This window comes from Struthio camelus, chromosome 13, assembly GCF_040807025.1.
Source record: "Struthio camelus isolate bStrCam1 chromosome 13, bStrCam1.hap1, whole genome shotgun sequence".
Lineage (NCBI taxonomy): Eukaryota > Metazoa > Chordata > Aves > Struthioniformes > Struthionidae > Struthio > Struthio camelus.
Window position 1 is genome coordinate 21750237 of NC_090954.1, and position 19441 is coordinate 21769677.

At 57.8% G+C, this 19441-nt stretch overlaps 1 protein-coding gene across 4 annotated transcripts in view; it reads right to left on the minus strand.

Annotated features, from left to right (window-relative positions):
* PCDH1 (protocadherin 1) overlaps positions 1-18229 on the minus strand; it is a 60325-nt gene extending 42096 nt beyond the window's left edge. For 2 of the 4 annotated variants that reach the window (XM_068959420.1, XM_068959421.1), the window contains exons 1-3: positions 17909-18229; positions 10566-11380; positions 6590-8782 (exon numbers count right to left, since the gene is read on the minus strand). In XM_068959420.1, coding sequence (XP_068815521.1) covers positions 6590-8782; positions 10566-11380; positions 17909-17972 — 3072 coding nt within the window. In that variant the 5' untranslated portion in view covers positions 17973-18229. Of the gene's footprint in view, positions 1-6589; positions 8783-10565; positions 11381-16724; positions 16749-17908 lie in introns of those variants that run through there. The other 2 variants (XM_068959423.1, XM_068959422.1) reach the window with 2 other exon arrangements.
* Between the last annotated feature and the right edge of the window lie 1212 nt (positions 18230-19441).

The window sequence follows — 19441 nt, forward strand, 5'->3', positions numbered from 1 at the left end:
GATTTTTTAACAAATCCTGGAGAGTTGTTTTCTTTCTGTTCCTTTGCGTGACCTCCTCTTCCTCATGTACTCTCTTCCACAAGGTTGAGTACAGAATCCTCAAAAGAAAAGACACTTGTACTCTTGGTGGGAATGGGGAACAGGCCCTCAGGGTGAAAAAAATCAGAAAAAACTCTCCAGAAAATCAGAGAGAACACAAGGTCAAAGGGAGATCTACTCGGGGGAGGCTGGGTGGGTCCGATTTGCAGGTGACCCTGGCTCCCAGGGGTAAAACTGAGACTCAGCTTCTTTCAGATTTGCCTGATGAACATCTCAGCCAGAGCCAGAGGTGATAACAAGAGCAGGATCAAGGTACCAAAGATGGCCTGTGCCCCTGCAGCTGGGCTTCTCCTCACCTTTGCAGGGAGGCCAGGCCTTGTAGCACAGAGGAAGCAGAAGGCTCTCGACTTCTCGGGATTTTTTCCTCTTTAGTGGCCAATAGCATGCACCCCATTTGAGCTCAGCTCTGCTCTGCCTCTGTGTGATGAAAGTAGAGCTGAAGTTTGGTGCAGAGGGCTGGAAAACACTATCTGAACAAGACATTAACTCAGCTTAGCAGAGTGTATGCTTATTGGGGCACTAAAGGAGCAGGAGACTGTGGGAAGAGTCCTTTTTGGAGTAATTTCCATCAAGCAGCTTGGCTGTGCAATTTGCAGAGCAGTATGTAGGATCATGACTTTCCCATGGAGACATGTTGTGCCTGAGGATTAATGGGCAGGTGTGTTCACATGACAAGAATGTGTGAGAACGGAGGGTGGATAGGGAGGAAGGTGCTTTGGGCTTGGCATAGGGCTGAGGTCCAGAGGCCGATTTCAAAAGAACATGAGGTTAAGGGGATTTGGTAGGATGTTGCAGGGGCTGAGAAGCATCTTAGACACCAGCACACGGTATTCTCCTCCTTGCTGCTGCCCCATGCTCTCTCTGGGCTGTCTTCCTCATCCTGAGCTGAGCCCGTTCCCAGAAACAGAGCTGCCATGTATCCCTTTGCTCCAGGCTCCTCTGTTCTCCCCCAGAGTACCCTACGCTGTCCTGCCTTACAGCACGCTGCCTTCTCATTACCCTAGCCTCCACCCCGTCCTGCCCCAGAACATCCTGGCTCTGTCCTCACCGAGGAGGTTCCAACCCTCCACCCCTTTCTGCTCCATTCCTCCTCCTCCTCCTGCTTCCCATCTCAGAGTGGCATGGGCTCCAGACACCACCCTCTGCCCTTCACCCCATCAGCAGCCTCCTTGCTATCTATCTTTCCACCCATGCGTATGGATGACAAAGGGCCTGGGGACACACCCTGGCAGAGAGCAGAGTCACAGAATCGGGTTTTGCCCCAGGATTTGGGTGACTGATTAACCAGGCTGCAGGGCTGGGCCTCGTTCCAGGCTGGTTTGCGAGCGTAGAGAACAGCACTGCAGCTGAGAGCCTGGCCGAGCGGGCAGAGCAGTGCTGGGAATATCAATCAGCATGCCTTGGACCAGGCAGCTACTCACACAGCCAGAGCTTTCATAGCACAGAGAATCCACAGCTCGGCTGCCGGAGCCAGCCCAGGGACTCAGCCCTGTGCTGCAGAGGGCTCAGCATCCCTCTGTAGAGGGGCCAGCAGACAGCCGGCCATGCTGGGGCCTGTGTGTGCTTCAAGGAGAGACTGATGGGGAGGGAAAAGAGCAAGGGAAGGGGGAAGGTCATTGTCCAAGCAGAGCAAGAGGAAAAGGGGGAGATCAGATCAGGAGGGAGGGACAGAAGAAAGTAGATACAATTCTGAAAAGAAAGAGGGAAAGCTGGGGGGAAAAAAAGGAGAAGCCCTCCAGATCCAAGCTAGAAAAGCCCATGTTCACTACAGACCAACACCGGCTCCCAGGACAACAGGCGAGAAAGAGCTTGAAGGTTTGAGAAGCAAGGGGAGGCAGGGAGGAATGGGCCCTGTCTCAACAAGGTGGTAAGGAGGACCTGTCCAGAGCTGAAGGGCTCAAGGAGCTGCAAGCCATCCAGGCAGCCCCATGCAGGGCAGGCAGGCTGGGTAAACCTTCCAAGGGAGCAAAGGATGAGGTCCCAAGTGCTAGTGGAGACAGGGACTGTCAGGGAGGAGAGACCTGATGCTCTCCTTGACGGGACAGGGACAGCAAGTGCTTCTACGTCCTTGCAGACATTCTGCTTACAGAAGAGCCATTACCTGTCTGAGGCTACAGGCTGTGTACACCCCACTGTCGCCTCTCCATGCCATACAGTCTACATACAATCCTGTCTCACCTCTTTCTCTGGTACTGGCTGTGCACACCACATACCACCTACTCCTGCAGTCCAAGCTCTGTATGCCCTTGTGCCTCCTCCCACTGTAGGACAGGCTGTACATACCCCACTGCCACCTCACAAGGCTTGTACCCATCGCTGTGCCATTTCCTCCTGGATAAGATACAGACTCCACACCCCTTACATACACCACCTACCCCAACTTACACTCTGTACTCATGCTGCTGTCACCCCTGCCATGTAGACTGTGCACACCTCTGTATTACTGCTCTTTGGAGTACAGGCTGAGTACACCACACCATCACCTCCCCTGCAGCACAGTCTTTCCACACCCATGCTGTCTCAGGTTCCACAGGTCAGGCTGTATCTCAGGGCTTCTCCCCACCCTGTGGCCTAGGCTCTTTCTTCTGAGGTCCCAAACACCCTCCAGTACCATCCCAGGCACAGACACCCCAGAGCGCTCCCTTCCATAAACCCAAGGCCCTCCCAACACAGACAGCACTGCCAGGAGCCACCACGTGTTCCTGTCTTGTTCGTGGGACTTTCATCTGCTTCACCACCTCCCCAGTGGCCAACACAGTGTCTGGCCTGCTCCTCACCCCCTCTTGCACTTCCCCAGTTTCTATTAGCTCCCTGCTGGCACTCAGTCTCACTGCACATTCACAGGAGTTTTGCCGATCCCAGTTACTCTCCTCAGCACATCTGGGGCTCAGCTCCTGCATCATCGTCTCAGGGGCCTTACAGGCATGTTCCCTCAGTTGTTCGCTGCATGCCAACGCCAAATCTGAACTAGCTGTAATTGATCTGGATATTAGAGAGTAAGACAGTGATTTGCACTGTCTGGGAACTGCTCCCAAAACAGTGTCTTTCTGAAACAGGGAAAACAGAGCAGATCCCCCATGAACCCTCAGCTTCACCTGCATTGGGTAAATGCCCAATCCATTTACCAGCTCTTTCCACATAAATGACCTCGAAAAAAATCCACTGACCCAGGACAGTAGGACACTTTCCCAGTTATCTGGCAACACCTAAGCCTGCAATTTATGGACACTCTAAGCTAAATTCTAAAATAAGACAATTTCTTTCTGTCCATTACAGTTACAATATTCCTCTTGCCCATGCTGTAGAGAGTAATTAATATCGCACTGTGCCCCTGAGCCTGTGGGCAGATCCAAGTGCCTCTGCTCAGCTCACTGTAGCACACTGAAGTTACCACCACTCAAGTCAGCTTCTCAGATGGTGTGGGTGCTGTAATAAGTCTGAGCAGTGCTGGATTTGTGCAATGAGGAAAGGATGCTGGGTAGCCCCCCAGTACAAAAAAGTCTTAAAGCATGGAGCCTGGGAGAAGGGCAGAAGAGGAGACACTCCCCACTGCAATGTCTGAGAGGTTGTGTTCTCACTCCAGATTCATCAAAGAGGTGCTGAGGACAAGAAAGGAAGGGAAATTTCTTTCAGAAGGTTCACAAAGGGAAGCAGATAGTAATGCTGAGCCAGGCCCCCAGACTGCCCAGCCCAGCCCTGCAGCAACTAGCTATTTAGGTGGCTGCTGGTGTCTCCTTTTCTCTTTTCTAGTCAACATTCCTCCCCGCAGGCCCTGACCCAGCCTGCCTAGGAGGCCCAGACACTTCCTGAAGAGTTCACGATAAAAACTTATGCTGTTAGCAAAACAAATTAGAAAGCTGTGGGAGCCAACGCTGGCACATGGCTGAAACAACCAAAGCCAGAATCGCTGGTTTCCCCACATTATCTAATCTCTCCAAGTACCAGATGTCTTCTTCTCCAGAAGTCTGGTGCAGCCAGTTGGAGCCCTTGGAGAAGAGGTGAATCTGGTGTGACTGGAGCAGGGATGTCTGCCTCAGTTTACAACAAGAATCCTGAGGAGGAGGGGCAGCTAGGAAGGGGAGGCCTGAGATCTGCCCCACGCTGCACCTCTGGAGAGAGGGTTGCTGTAGGACAGCCTCATCCAGGCTATTCAGAGACCAGGAAAGGGGTGCTATGCTGCATCTGCTTACCAGGAATTCTCTCCAACCCCTTTGGAGATAAGAGCCTGAGGAAGCCTCATGGCAGCCGTGTCACTCCCGACCTGCCTGCAGGGAGTGGCAGAATGCCCATCCAGAAGCAGACAGTCTCATTGGAGAGCGTGGCCACCTTTTTCCGTTGCCCTCCCGCAGCCCTGCTGCCACCAGGAAACCTGCCTGGGAAGACTTCTCCTTCACTGCAAGGGTGCCCATTGCATTCCAGGGCTGCAGGGGTGGGGAAGGTGAGCATCTAGCTTCAGGTGCTTTCCCCAGCGCTGCTGATGCACTGAAACTCCACGTGCAACAGCGTCCTGATTCCAGCAATTCAGCTGGTGAGAGCTAAGCATCTTTCAGTCCTCACCAGCAAGATCTGGGTCATGCTAGCCAGGCACAGTGAGACAGGGCTCTGTTCCTCCATGCGCTGGCCTTGGAAGACAGGAAGTTCTCCAAACGGCACAGGGATGAACCAGAAGTCACTGCAGGGGGATACTGGGGTTGAAGATAGCTGGGCTGGCTGGTCTATGGCTCGGACTGTTTCACTCCATGTCTACACATGTCCAGGTGCATGTATATGTACATGAGTGTGTTGTGAACCGTGTCCTGGAGGAAGTTTTCTCCTCAGAGAGCCAGCCAGTAACTAGAGATGGTAGATGTCAAGGGAGAGTCAATATTGCAAGGCATCTGGAGTGGCCCTGCTGGGGCACAGTGGAGGGTTTGTGATGGCTGGCCCACAGGAGCATCACTTCTGGCACTCCAGGACCTGGGGGCTGTGGCAGCTTGGGACATGGAAGACACACCTGGGAAACTGCAGGCAGCAAGAGTAGCCTCAGGGGCATGATGGAAAATAAGGCACAACCGGTCAAAAATAGAAAACTTTATTGAAGTTAAATCCAACAGGGCAGCAGAGCTCAGCCCTACGGCAGGAGCCCAGCCTGCCGCTCACCAGGGTACAAAGAGTGGAGCAGGGGGTCTCCACAGGGGCACAGAGGATACAGTACATTGGGGGAGCAGGTGGTCCTCACCCACAGGCTACAGGAAGTAGGTAAAGCCACCAGCACTCATTCCCCCTCTCCCTCCCCAGCTAATTAAGGATAGGCCCGACAGGTGCCAAAGCAGAAATATCGTGCAAGCTGAACTGGCCAGACAGCCCAAGGAAAGAGGGTTCTGCAAGTTCCAGACCCCTCCAGTCACCCCACGACCTCCTGAGACAGCTCCAAGCTCCAGTGCACACCAGCGAGCAGCCCCTCCCAGTACACAGCCAAGACTACCTCTGCCCTGCCCCGCACACAGCAGAAATCCCCAGCTAGATAAAGAGCAGTGACCCAGCCACAGCACACAGCAGAGACCCCAATACCCTGCACCTCGGCCGACCTCCACTCCCAGCCCCACACAACACTGACCCAGCCCCAGCCCTGGCAGACAGCAGTGACCCCCCAAGTCTGCTGGCCCCACGCTGCCAGGGAAGAGCACCGCATGGAGAAAGCACTGACAACCTGGATCCACTCTCCTCTGCAGCGGCCTCGGCAGAAGCTGCAGCATGGCTCCCGCAGAGCCATAGCTCCAGGCCTGATGCTCGCACTAAAGGAAGCCTGATTTTCACCGCTTCTGCTATGGCAAAGGGCCCAAGCCTCAGGGAAGCCAGAACCTGAGCCTGGGAAAAAGGCAGAGCTTTGCTCCCCCACCTAGCCCAGGGAGCCACAGTGAGTGCAAAATTCCCTTTCAGGCTGCTTCACACAGGGATTGTAAAAGGCTCAGCCATACCGAGAGCCAGGCTGGCAAAGCAACGTTATCGCCTTCCTCTGTGCTCTCCAGCCCTAGGCAGGACTGGAAACTGGTTGCTTGGAGCTTCAGCAGGGAGCAGGACCAGTTTCTCCTCCCCATGAATCAGCTCAAGGCACTTGCTCAGTGGTGGAGAGGGGTGAGCACTGTGCTTCTCAGTGCTCTCAAAGCTAGTCCCCAAACAGGGATCCAGGAGGGTCAGATTTCTTCCCTGGGGCTCTGCATGCAGAGGGACATACATGCAGGGCCCTTCACGTCACTGTGATCCAGATAGCGCCACCAGGACCCAGCCCCAGGCGCTCTGACAAGGGTTCCAATAGTTTCGCCCCCCTCCCCTTACCCTCCCTGTCCCACGATTAGGCTCCGTGGCTAGACTCTGTGGTAGTCCTCTGCCAGCCCCCCAGGCCATGCATGCAGAGCTCAGGGCCAGTCCATGCTCACTCCCACACCTCTGTCCAGATGGCTCCCCGGTGTAGAGGGGGGGCCACGGCCGGCCTCAGGATAAGCTCGCCTACCTGCTTGTTGGTGTATTTCTGGGGATTGGTGCGGTAGCTGTAGTCCGAGTACTGCTCGGAGCCTGTCGAGTTGTTGTCCCCGGTGCCAACAAAGGTGTTGGTGGCTGGCAGGTCCTGCACCACCTGGTGCTTCTTGGAAGCAGAGGGTGACTGAGGCTGCAGCTGGATAGAGGGCAGAGGCGAGTTGGAGCGGTAGTGGCGCCCCAGGTCCGGGCTCCCCGGTGGGTAGTTGAGGGGCAGGTGGATGCGGGGGCTATCGCTGACGGAGTCATTCATGAGGTTGAACTTGAGTGATTTCTGCAGCCCTGTCTCCTCCTCATCCTCTGTGGGCTTAGGTGGCTTTGGGGACTTGCTCTTCTTCACTTTGTTCTTGCTCTTACCACTCTTGCTGGCTTGCTTAGGTGCATACAGGTCCTTGGTCTCCTTCTTGCCTGCCTGGTAGCCACTCTTGGCCTCCCGCTGCCGACAGTAGCGCACCAGGACAACCAGCACGATGACGAGGGTGACAGCCACAATGCCAGCAATGACTCCAAAGAGAATGTTGCTTCGTTGCTTGCTGCGCTCATATTCGGGGTCACCAGCAATGTCTATGTCGAGAGGTGTGTCCAGGCTGTGCCCCACCAGGGTGTCCAGCAGTGTGCGGTTGGCCAGTGTCTCATTGACGTAGAAGTGCACCAGTGCCGTGCCATGCCGTGAGGGCTTGCCCTTGTCGTTGACGCGCACCACCAAGCGGTGCAGGCCGTGGTGCTTGCGCAGGATCTCCTTCTCCAGGGTGATGTCTCCACTGTGTGGGGAGATCTGGAAGAGCTCAAAGGGGTTGCCTCCCGTGATGCTGTAGGTCAGCTCCGCATTGACACCAGAATCAATGTCTTCTGCCTTGACCTTGCTAACCTGCTGACCAGGGCTGGTGTGGGGCAGGATGTGTTTGTAGGTGGCATTGGAAGGTGAAGTGATGAAGGGGGCATTATCATTCTCGTCCAACACATTGATGGTCACCCCCACATAGGCAGACCTAGGAGGGTCCCCACCATCCACGGCCTTGAGTCGGAAAGTGTACGTACTCTGCTGTTCCCGGTCAAAGGAGATGCTGGATAGGATGGTGCCAGTGCCATTCTGAATCACAAAATCCCCATTGTCTTGCTCCACCGACAGCTGGATGCGGGCATTTTCTCCTTTGTCAGCATCGATCACCGTCACCATGCCCACAGGGCTGAGGGGCGGCATGTTCTCCATCACTGAGAAGTTGTAGCCACTCAGCATGAACTTGGGGTCATTGTCATTCCTGTCCATGACGTTGATGGCCACAGACGCTGTGCCCTTGAGGCTGGGGCTGCCCTTGTCTGCTGCCACCACCAAGAATTCATAGCGCTCCCTCTGTTCTCGGTCCAGCATTGCCTTCACTCGGATCTCCCCAGAGTCGGGGTCAATGGTGAAAGAGCCCTTAGAGGAGGGGTCCATCACCAGGGAGTAAACCAGCTCGGCATTGGAGCCACTGTCAGCATCACTGGCGCTCACCTCCATCACTAGGTCATCGGGCTCATTGTTCTCAGGGAAAGCCACCTCGGTGAAGCTCTGGCTGAAGACGGGTGCATTGTCATTCACATCGACCACCTGCACCTTCAGGGAGTTGGTACTGGAGAGGGGTGGGTTCCCCGAGTCCACTGCAACAATCTCAATTGTGTATTCCTTCACTGACTCGTAGTCCAGCGGTGTGGTGGTCTGCAAGAAGTATTTCTTCTTGCTATCACTTCCTGTTTCACTGGCCTGCCGCAGCTGGAATGGGACATCACCAGCTACCACACAGGTAACAACGGCATTTTCACCTTCATCTCGGTCAGATACCTGCACCAGAGCCACAGCTGTCTCTACCGGCACATCCTCTGAGATGTTCGCCATGCCATCCTGGTGGGTGACAAGCCCAATGCCCCGGATCTCTATGGAGGGAGCGTTGTCATTCATGTCTTTGATGGTGACCACCACCTGGGTGCGGGCGCTCTTGGGGTTGGCCCCCTTATCCTTGGCCATGACGGAGAACTTGAGGATGCTGACGTCCTCCCGGTCGATGGGCCCCTGCACAGTGATGAGCCCCGTGGTGCGATCGAGGCGCAGCAGACGACGCACTATGTCTGAGGCCTGGTGGAAGGAGTAGTCAATTTCGGCATTGGCGCCCTGATCTGAGTCATTGGCTTTCACCTGAGGGATGAAAGGAGAAATGGTGAGCGGGAGGGCAAGCTGCACGAGCCCCTCCACAAGCCGCTGCGCTGCCCATGAAGCCCTCCTTTCAGGCAGGCTGGGGGGAAAAACCAGGATTTCCTCTTCTGGGGCCAAGGCCTATGGGGCAAAGAGCCTGGGACTGGAAGGGCAGCTGGGAGCGGCCCTCTGGCAGGGAGACTTTTCCTCACTCTTCCAGCGAAACCGGCTGGGCCGGTCAGGCAGTGCTCCTCTCCCGGCCGGCTCTGGCATGCAGGGAATCCTCCAGGAGCCAGGGCGGCAGCCCAGGCAGCAGTAGGGAGGGACTGCAGGGCTGCAGGCCCACCTCACACCCTCTCTTCCCTCTAGTGGCTAAGCCCTCTCTTCCCATTACTGGCAGCCCTGCTCTACTTTTACCCCGGCCGTCAACTCAGCAACCAGATTGGAAGGGGGGCTCGAAAGGTTGACCAGCCCTGGAGGGGCCGTGGCCTGCCTCGCACAGCACGGGCAGCAGCTGCCTGCCCTGTGTGACCTGTGAGGCTGACATCTGCCAGTGGAGGTGGCCAGGACGTCAGATCAGGCCAAGCAAGGCTGCAGCAGCTCCAACCTGGCTTTAAGGGGTGCAGCCCAATAGGGGCTGGGGCCATCTACACAGTGCATGGCACCAGCCTTCTCTGCCCTCCTGTCAGGAGCTCTGTGTTCACAAAAACCTGCTTCTACACCTATTATTTGCTTTCTAAAGAAGATGAGGTTTGTCTAACTTTTGCCTCCCTGATCGGCTCTCCAAGCGGCCTCTTCTCTGCACCATTTGCTGCTCTGCCGTTATCTTGCTCAGCAGATTTGGATGGAGAACGAAAGTTGTTAAATGTAAATTCCACCTTTTACCTCCACTCACAAAAAAGGCGGAAGTCATTTTCCCCCTGAAAGATAAAAGCTGAGCAATGGCAGCAGCGGCATCTCAGCCCATTCTCCTCCCGGCCATGCAGCTCCCTTATCTGCTTCCAACTTCCATTCTCTTAACAGTGAAAAATGAATTCTTAAAATTCACATCAGAATTAGCAAGCAGATGAGAGCTGGCCGCGCTCCGCTTATTAAGATGGCAGCTGCAGATAAACAGATGTCGGCTACTATCATCTCAATGCCCCCTCTAAGCCAAATCCATGGAGATCCATCCCCTTGGGCTTCCTCGGCCAATTCTCGCTGCTGCCTGTGACGGGACAGAGCCTCAGCCGCAGCAGAGCCCTGGGCACAGCAGGACACCCCTGGAGCCACGGGCAGAGCCCCAGGTAGGCACCAGGGAAGCTGCCTGTCCTCCATCTCCTGAGCGAGCCTGAGTTTCCACAAAACAGCCAAGGGAATGTAATTTACGAAAGGGTCCATGTCTTGCCTGCAGGCAACATTTAAAGCAGCCTGGCAGAAAGCCAGGCTCCCCTTGGCCCTCAGGTCCCAGCCCTCCCCTGAGACCTGGAGCCTTGCTCTTTAATATCCATAAGCTCTGCTGCTGCCCCTCAGACATGGCCTGCAGCCCCTGCCCCGGCTACAGCTTCCCTCACATCCTTCCCAGTCTCATTTTAGGAGATGTGACATCCCAGGGATGTTGCCCACCCCTTGGCCCTGGGATAAGACGATGGGTTCTTACAGCTAGCAACCCCTCTAGGGTCTTTCCTTCCTCAAGGCACTGTGGCAGCTAGTGGCTGTATAAATGCTCCCTGGGTTGTTCCTGTCAAAGCCAGGCTGGAGGGGAGCAGAGGAGGAGAAGAAAGTCCGTGCTCCTGCATGCACTCACCTGGAGGACAGAGTGCCCCACAGGGCTGTTTTCGGAGAGCTCCGCCTCATACAGGGCCTTCTCAAACTTGGGCGCATTGTCATTCATGTCCAGGATGGTGATGCGTAGCAGGGCGCTGCTTGCCCGTGGTGGGTTGCCTCCGTCCTGCACTTTGATGGTCAGGTCATAGGAGTCCCACTGCTCCCGGTCCAGGTTCCCCATGACAATCAGCTGTGGCTGCTTCTCATCCTGATCCTCAGCCACCTGCAGCCCAAAGAGCTCCTGTGCCTCAGGACCAGCCACTAGCTCATAGGAGGCAACGCCATTGGGACCCGAGTCCCGGTCCATGGCCAGGGGGATGGAGAAGAGTGCCCCAATGTTGGTGTTCTCATGGATGGACAGGGGGATAACAGGGGAGGCAAAGTTGGGGGTGTTGTCATTGATATCGAGCACCTCTATCTCCCCCTCAAGGAGACGTGGGCTGCTGTTCATCATCAGGTCAGTGATGGACACTTCAAACTCCAGCAAGCAGGGGTGTCCAGGTAGGAGGTGCTGGCACTCATGCAAGCTCTCCCTGTCAATGGAGGTCTCTGTGGTGTAGATGTCCCCAGTCTTGCCATCTACACGTAGATAGGGGGCCCCCACTTCCAGCTTGTAGAGGTGCCCCATGTCTGGGAAGCCGTAGTCAGAGGCCAGGCTTCCTATAAGTGTGTTGGGTGGTTGTTCCTCCTGCACTTTGTAGACCACACGCGTCCCAGAGACCAGGGCAGGGAGCTGGAAGAGGAGCCACACGCCCAGGCAGGATGCTAGTGGTTTCATCCCGCACTGCAGGGGAGCTGGAAGGAGACACAGACACTGGAGGTTAGGGAGTGCGATCCCCAGGCCCCTGGGTCTGCTCCACCCCAGCCCACCTTCGCACTGCTGTGGCATATCCTTTTGGGTGCACATCCTGTGTCTGGCAGGATTGGACATGGTCCCAAAACATCTCCCTGAAGGGCAGGGACTTCAGTGATTTTTCTAGCAGATTTGGCCCCAGCTGTTGTCTCCTGGCAGCCTCCAGCAAGAAAATGCCCAGGAGGACTGGTCCCAGCTTGCAAAGTTCCTGCAACACCCTGCTGGAGTGAGCAACCCAGTCATTGAAACCCCAGCCCTGGCTTCCTCTCACTTGCAGGAAGCCACTCCTGCCACTGTCCACCCTTTTTGTCACCACACAAACTGTAATTAGACCCAGTGAGGCACACAAACAGGGTGGACTGCACACAGCCTTCTGCCAGCAACCCGATGTGAGCCAGCTAGGCTTAGAGACAGCTTCTCACCACAGAAACACAGGGACATTGTGTGCCATGCACTGCAGGGGCACTGCCTGCCATGCACTGCAGGGACACACAGGCACTGCACTCATCTGCCTGCGCTGCAGAAACAGAAGCACCAAAGGGACACAGGGGCTCTGTCTGTACTACAGGGATGCACTGCCATCCAGCACTGCAGGGACACAGGGCATTGCCTGCACTGCAGGGATGTGGGGGTACCACCTATTCATCAGTGCGGGGACATGGGGCACTGCCATGGCAGGCACACAGCGGTAGTGCCTTCCTTGCACTGCCAACCACAGCAGCACTGCCAGCCTCGCACTGGAGGGTGCGAGGAGGGCGCCACCCATCCTGCACGGCAGGGATGCAGGGGTACCGTGCATCATCCATCACGCACTGTAGGCAGGGGCACTGCCATCTATCTGCACTCCTCACAGAAAGAGGGGCACTGTGCACCCCTTTACCAGAGGGACACAGAGTCACTGCCCACCCAGCATTACAATCACAGGCACTGCAGACATACACCTCACACTGCAGACCCTGTGCCTCCCCGCAGAGCAGCTACACTGCACAGCCCCTGCACACTGCAATGATAGGCACACCATCTCCCCTCCGCTACACAGTCACTAGGCAACCCCACACCCTGCACCAGCAGATATTATGTTCCTTTCACTCGCTGCAGATACACTGTTCCTTCCCACTCCCTCCCACTTCAGACTGGGACACTGCACATCCCGCGAGTGCCCATCCTGCCCTGCAGAGACGGCCCCATGTTGCATGCCCAGTGCTGATGCCCACCCTGCACGCTGCAGAGATAGTGACAGAAATACTGCCCCCCTGCATTGCAGAGACACACACTGCACATGCTGCACTGCAGGCACTGCAGGCACACAGCCACTGGATACCTCCTTCCAGTATGCGCACATTGCAGAGGCAGAGCCAGGCATAATAACCACTAGCCCCACAGAGACTCTCCACTTCTGGACCAACACCCTGCCTGGTGCTGTGCCCAGCCACCAGCTTTCCTGTCCTCCCCAGTCCATTCTGGGAACACACCTTCTTCCAAGCACATCCACACGGCTTGAGCTGAGCCATGGGCACCACTGTGGGCCATGAAGGGACACAGTCCAGCTCACCAGCTCTCAGAAAGCCCAGTGGCTTCACCATATGCCCTAAAAATCAACAACCACAAGCACAGCCCCCAGTACCTGTGATGGCCCCACAGCAACCCTTTCTTGCTACCCCATCATTCCCTCTCCCCATACTCTTCACCCATCTTGGGAGCCTCTATGGGACAGGCAAGCTGTCCTCTACCACCTCTGCTCTGCAGTGCCACATAGCAAGTCCCTAACTCTTGGTCACTGGCATCCGTAGCTCTCCTCAACAAATGGAACACCCTGCACTGTCCATCCTGGTACCTCCGTCAAGCCAGCAGCTCCCAGGCCATCCGCTCCTGTGCTCCCTTGATGGACGAGTGCCACCCAGCCCTCCTCGGTGGGCACGCAAGAGAGCTGTCCCTCCCCAACAAGTGAAAACACATCTCTGCTCCTGGAGGCAAAGCTATGGCCCCAAAGCCCAGCTCACGCTCTGCCCCATGCCTCTGGAGCTGCTCCCTTATTCTGCAGCCTTCACACGCAGAAGAAACATTCCCGGCCCTGCTGAGGGAAAGGGCACAGATGGTAGAAGGCGAGTGGTGTTACCATCGCTGCCCAGCCAGATGTGCATGGGCCAGCACAACTGTTCAGACCAGGGTAGGGGAAAGCACGCTATGCACAGATACTTCTGAGACCTTCCTTTTGCCAGATGGAAAGGAAAAGGAAACCTGGTCTTCCTCCACCCCTCCACAGGGCCAGGAGTGGAGCTGGTAAGAAGCAAAGTATAAACATACTGTGTCTCTGCAACAATACAGGCAAAAGCTAGCAGTGAATACACGTGCACATGTGTGCGTCTACACTAAGAGAATGTGTGCATATGTCTGTGTGTGCACTCTGAGTGTGTGTGCACCTGCACTGAGCACAATTGTGTGTTTCTGCTAGGAGACAGGGTACTTGCGCAAGCATGTGTACAGGCAGTGTGTATGGACCACACATATGTATACACTATGAGAAGCACATCTTTATCTGCATGAGGAGAATATGTCCACTACATATGAGTATGCATTCATGTATGGAGCACACATCCACGTGCACTGAGCAAGGTGTGCATCTGCACCGGCAGAGTGTGTGCATGCCAGTGTTGCCACTGTGTGTGCCTGTGTGTGTGATCTCTCCATGTGTGGGGGTATTTGCACTGTGTGTGTGTGTGTGTGTGTGTGCGCTGTGTTAATGTGCGTGCATACCCCTGGTATGAAGAGTACTCCCACAAGGATCATGCATGGGTCTACCCACAGCACATATACGTACTCACACTGCCTGCGCTGTCCACAGCAGGAAGGCCTTCACGGGCCTGTGTGTGTGTGTGTGCACCAGAACTGGGTTTCATCGCCCCATTGCTTTGTACTCCCTTTGGAAATGGCTGTGCAGCAGGGGCAGACTAACAGGAGGAGAACAGAGGTAACCCAGTGCACTGGAAGAGGCCTCCTGGGAGAAGCTATTTCTACAGCCCTGGCCGGAAGAGGCGCCCACGTCTGCCTCCCACTGCGAGACTGTTTGCCCAAGCCTGTTTGCACTGGGCTGGGCCATGACTACCGATGACGTAGCGCCGTTCTGACTAAGTCTGAGTACAGGGTAAAGGATCTCAGGTAAAGGTGAAAGTCCCAAAGCAGGGCAATACCTCTGCCCATCACACGGCCCTGAGTCAGCTGTGGCGCTGGGCTCCAGGAGCTGGACATGCAAGGAGGCCTGTCCCATCCAGGCATCTGAAGGAGGAAGGGAGTTACCCAAAGGAGACAGCACCCATGTTTTCTGCTTCGAAAAAGGGGCTGGCACATGAACCCACAGAGCAACGTGTCTCATCCATGCCTTGCCTCTGCAGGCAAAGGAAACCTCCAAAGCAGAAAGGCTTCAGGAAAAGAAAGGGCTGGAAACCTGAGTGGGATCATCACAGCATTTTCACCCCACAAGGGACTGCCTAAGGGGAATGTAGAGCAGGCATGAAATGCCCTGGGGTCACGAGGGTAACAAATCTTGCTTGGTATTTAGGGATGTGAATGACACAGTGCAGACGTGAGAGCCCAAAACAGGGCGCGAGGCTGAGGTGCAAGTCTCTACCACCAGGCAAAAGCACGTCTGTGCAGGAGACAGAGGCTTCCCAGGGGCCAGTCCAAGACATCGGACTATTTTCCCATGGGATCTAAGGACCATCCCACGCTTTCTTTTCTGGTGCCAGGCACCTTTTTCCGACCTGCTGGCAGAACACAGAGCACTTAAAAATAAAAACCCCTCCCAAAACAACTACTCCTCTGCATATACAATTCTCCCTATGGGGAGAGTGTGAGAGAGATTGAACCACATGAGAGAAGCGTTAGTCACGCTGCTTAATGCATGACTGAGAAGCTCTCAGAGGACAGTGGCATGCAAAATCCTACAGAATTCAGTCATTCCCCCCAAAACAACCCCTAATGAAGGAAAGGTTACAACATGATGAGACTTTAAACAACTGCTTGAACAGCCCTTTGCTCCCTGTGTTTCCCCACAGCCACCTCGGCCCAGTTTCGCAAAAAGCCAGCGCTGCTCCTGAAATAGGCAAAGTCCACCCTCTTATTCCTCCCAACGGCTGACTGCATGGCTTGAAGCTGTGCTTACAAGTCTATCCAAAGCCTGCACTGAGCACACAAGTACTAATCCCCCCACACACCCCCTCCAAGCTCTGCTGTGACGCTCAGAGCTACAGCAATACTGGAGCAAACAGTAAATGCTAATCATGGCTCCACTAGCTCCCCTCCATGCAAAGGGCTGAGACTGAGGACAATACTGTCCAAAAACCATCCACTAATGTCCAGTCTCACATTGAAGACATGGATGGGCTGAATCCTTGGCATTAGGTAGCACATCCCACCCTTAATATATGGTTTCTTTAGGCTCCGACTACCACTGCGGCTGCTCGGCATTTACGCAGACTGGGCCCAAGCACCCTAAGCTGGAGCACCCTGCGATGAGGAACAGCACCACTTGTAAACAGTTCTACCCCCAGACCATTTCTTTAAAGGTCCACAGTGAAGAAAAGAGCACAAAGCCGGGGCCCTCCCCCCCTCCCTCCCCCTTTCTCCTTCTCCACATCCCTTCCAACTCCAGCAGCCGGGGAGGCAGAGACCTGTCAGAGCCTCCCCGGGGCAGCAGCCCCCATCCTCCCACCCAGGGGCCCCGCCACTGCCCTTCCCTGATCATGTGGGGCTCCCGTCCTCCCTGGCATTAGCCCGCTCGATTTCCCAAAGGCAAAAATGTCACGGGCCTGAAACACCCCGGCAGGGCCGCAGGAAGCTGGCAGCAGCGGAAGCAGCTCGCCTCCAAGACTGGAGCCCGGAGAGGCGGATGGGCCTTGAGGGTGGACCCGGGGAGAGCAGATCCCTCGCAGGGTCCCGCTGCCATCTCCACTCTCGCCCCCCGCCACCCCGCCGGCCGGAGCACAGCGGCTGGCTGCGGGCTCCGCTCCGCCGCGGCCGGGGGCGCCGGGCCGCCCGGGCACACCGCGGCGCTGCCCGGGCCGCGGCCGGGGGAGCCGGGCGGCGGAGCCCCGGCGGCGCCGGCTCCGGGTACGCAGCGCCCCGCTCCGCCGCCGCCGCCGCCCCGCAGCGGCTCCCGGACAGCCGCCGCCCCGGCTCCGCCGCCGGCAGCTGCCCCGAGCCCGAGGAGCCTCGCGGCTGAACGGGGCGCCTGCCTCCAGACCCACCACCGACACTCGCGCCCGGCTCGCCGGGCTTCTCTGCACAAACCTCGGCTGCGCTCGGCAGGCGAGAAAAGCCGCGCTGGGATGGCCGGGGAGATGCGCCCCGCGCCCGGCTGGCTGGCTCCCTCCGTGACACACACACGCACACACGGATAATGCACAGGAGCTGCTCTCCCGGCACCGGCTTCACACTCAGCTTCGCGTACCCGCAGGAAAACACAGATTTTTCTAAGGGAGACGCACACACCCCCCCCACTCTTCTAACGCCCCATTCGCGCAACACACGCTGCTCCTGTAACACACGTACACACACAAACACACACCTCGCTCCCCTCACATACACACTCTAATACGCACAGCGCTCCTAAAATACACACACACACTCGCACCGTTCCTCCAACGCACACCCCAGTGACACACACCGTGCTGCCATACACCCCTACCGTAGCCGCTCACCCCGCTCCTCTCTAACAGGCACGGGCAAGCACACAAAACCCCGCTCCTAACACACAGCGCTTCCCTCGCTCGCACAGATTTGCAGAGCTCTCAGCGCGCCGCTGCTCACCCACAACTTCTCTCGCTCCCGCACACCAACGCACCCCGAGCAGCGCTGACACACCCGGATTCACACACAGCCAGCGTCACCCCCGACCGGGAGGAAGACACACACCAACACCCCTGCACAGAAACATACTCACACACAGACCCGTACCCGAGACGGGCACACGCACACCCGCACCCGCACCAACACCCCTGCGCAGAAACACCCACATGCACAGAGCCACCCCGGATGGGACGGACACACAGACACACACACAGACACACACACACACACAGACACACACACACACACACACAGAGCCCCTCCGGCCCCGCTCGGCGCGCCGCGCACCGGGCAGGCTGCGGACTGCCCCGCTCCCCGCCGCACAACAAGTGGCAGCGCCGGGCGCTGCGCTCCGGCCGGGGCCGGGGCCGGGGCCGGAGCCGGGGCCGGGGCGAGCAACGCCGGCAGCCGCCCGCCCCCTCCCGCCGCCCGCCCCGACGGAGCTCCGCACCCTCCCGCCGCCGCCGCCGCCGCCGCCCGGGCAGCCCGGCCGGCCCGGTGCGGGCGGCTCGCCAGCGCCGCTCCCGCCCGGCCCCGCATTCCCGCACACCGGCTGCCTCCCGCCCGGGGTAGCCCGCACCGCGCCGGCCCCGGGCGGGGGCTCCCGGCTCTGCCGCAGCTCTTACTTGGATGCGGACGGCGCTGCGCTCCGTGCCGGCCCCTTGCGCGGTGATCCACGGGCGTCTGCATCGCCTCCTCCCCGCCGGGACCGGGCTCCCCCCACCCCCCGGCTTCTCTCGATCGTTATCCACAGATAAAATCAAATTTAAAAAAAGAAAAAAGAGGGAGGGGGGGGGAATAAAAAAAAAAATTCCCGTCGGGAACCGCCCCCCTCCCCCGGGCCGGGGCTGCGGTTCCTCCGGCGGAGCGGCGGCGCGCAGGGCTGGCGGCAGCCCCGGTGGGCAGCTCCGTCCGTGCCCGCCTCCGTCCCTCGGTGTGTGTGAGGATGTGCAAGGGAAGCGCAGCGCAGGCACGGCCCCTTCTCCCACCTCCCCCCCCCCGCTGCCTCCGCCTCTCGCCGCCACCACGGGGAGGTGGAGCTCCGGCTCCTTATCAGATCCCGAGCCGAGCCGGAGCGAGCGGCACCGGCAGCCGGGCCGAGCCGCCCGCCCGTGACACCGCGGCCCGGCCCGGCTCCTCCTGGCTCCGCGAACCGGGCGCGGCGCCAGGCCCCCCCCGGCCGGGGCGAGGGGCTCGCTGCCGCCCCCCGGGACCCCCGGGCCGGAGGTGGCGGCCTGCGAACCGTCTCCTTCCCCCCGCCTCGCCCCGGGGACCCTCCGCTCCTCGCTCGCACACTTGAAGGATGAGTCTCCCTTTTCGCTCCCCTCCCGGTGCTTTTGGGTTTTTTTGCCACGCCGCAGCCCCACCGCGGATCTTCTGCCTCCCCTGTGAAGGGAAAGGGGGGCCCGGCTGGCCCCGCGCCCCGCTGTGCTAAGGGAACGGCTCACCCGTGGGAGCGCACCCACTGGAGACTGCACCCACTCCTCCCGGGCCCTGAGCTGCCACTGCTCGGAGCCCCCCCAGCATGGGCAACATAGGCTCTAGGCAGGCAGTAAGCAATGGCTCCTGCAGTCCTGCCCAGGTGAGGCGGTGGGACCGGGAAAAGGAGCTGTCCCCTCCCATTACACCTTAGTGAATCATGCTTTTATTACACGGTGTCAGGACTCCTGAGCAAAGAGCACCTGCAAGCTCCCAAAAGCACCTGTAAGCTCCTGGCTGCCCTTGCAATGCCTTTGCAAGCAGGGCATGGCCTGTGCTACCTGAGCCAGGCCCTCACTCACCTGCTGGCCCCCGTGAGACCTCGAATGGGCAAGCTGGTGCCTGGAAACAGCGTGCTCCAGGGGTCTCCCTTCCCTTGGTATCCTGAGCTCCACTGGCCTCCCTGTTCCTGCAAGGAAAGCCAATGCTCCCTACCAACTGCCTGGATCTGCAGCCTGGCCCCGTTTCCCTGCTAAAGGCCTCAGTGCTCTCAACATGAAGCCAAGCACTCCCAGATGGAGCTGCTGGGGTGGCTCTCCTGGATGTCTGTGTCCAGGCAGGTCGCCTGCTGCACCCTGCCAAGGCCAGGCACCGTGTGAAGCTGCAGTGCTCCTCAGCAAGGGGGAACCAGCCTGCTCCTGCACTTGGACTCCAAGAGCCGATTGCACTGCAGATTTATA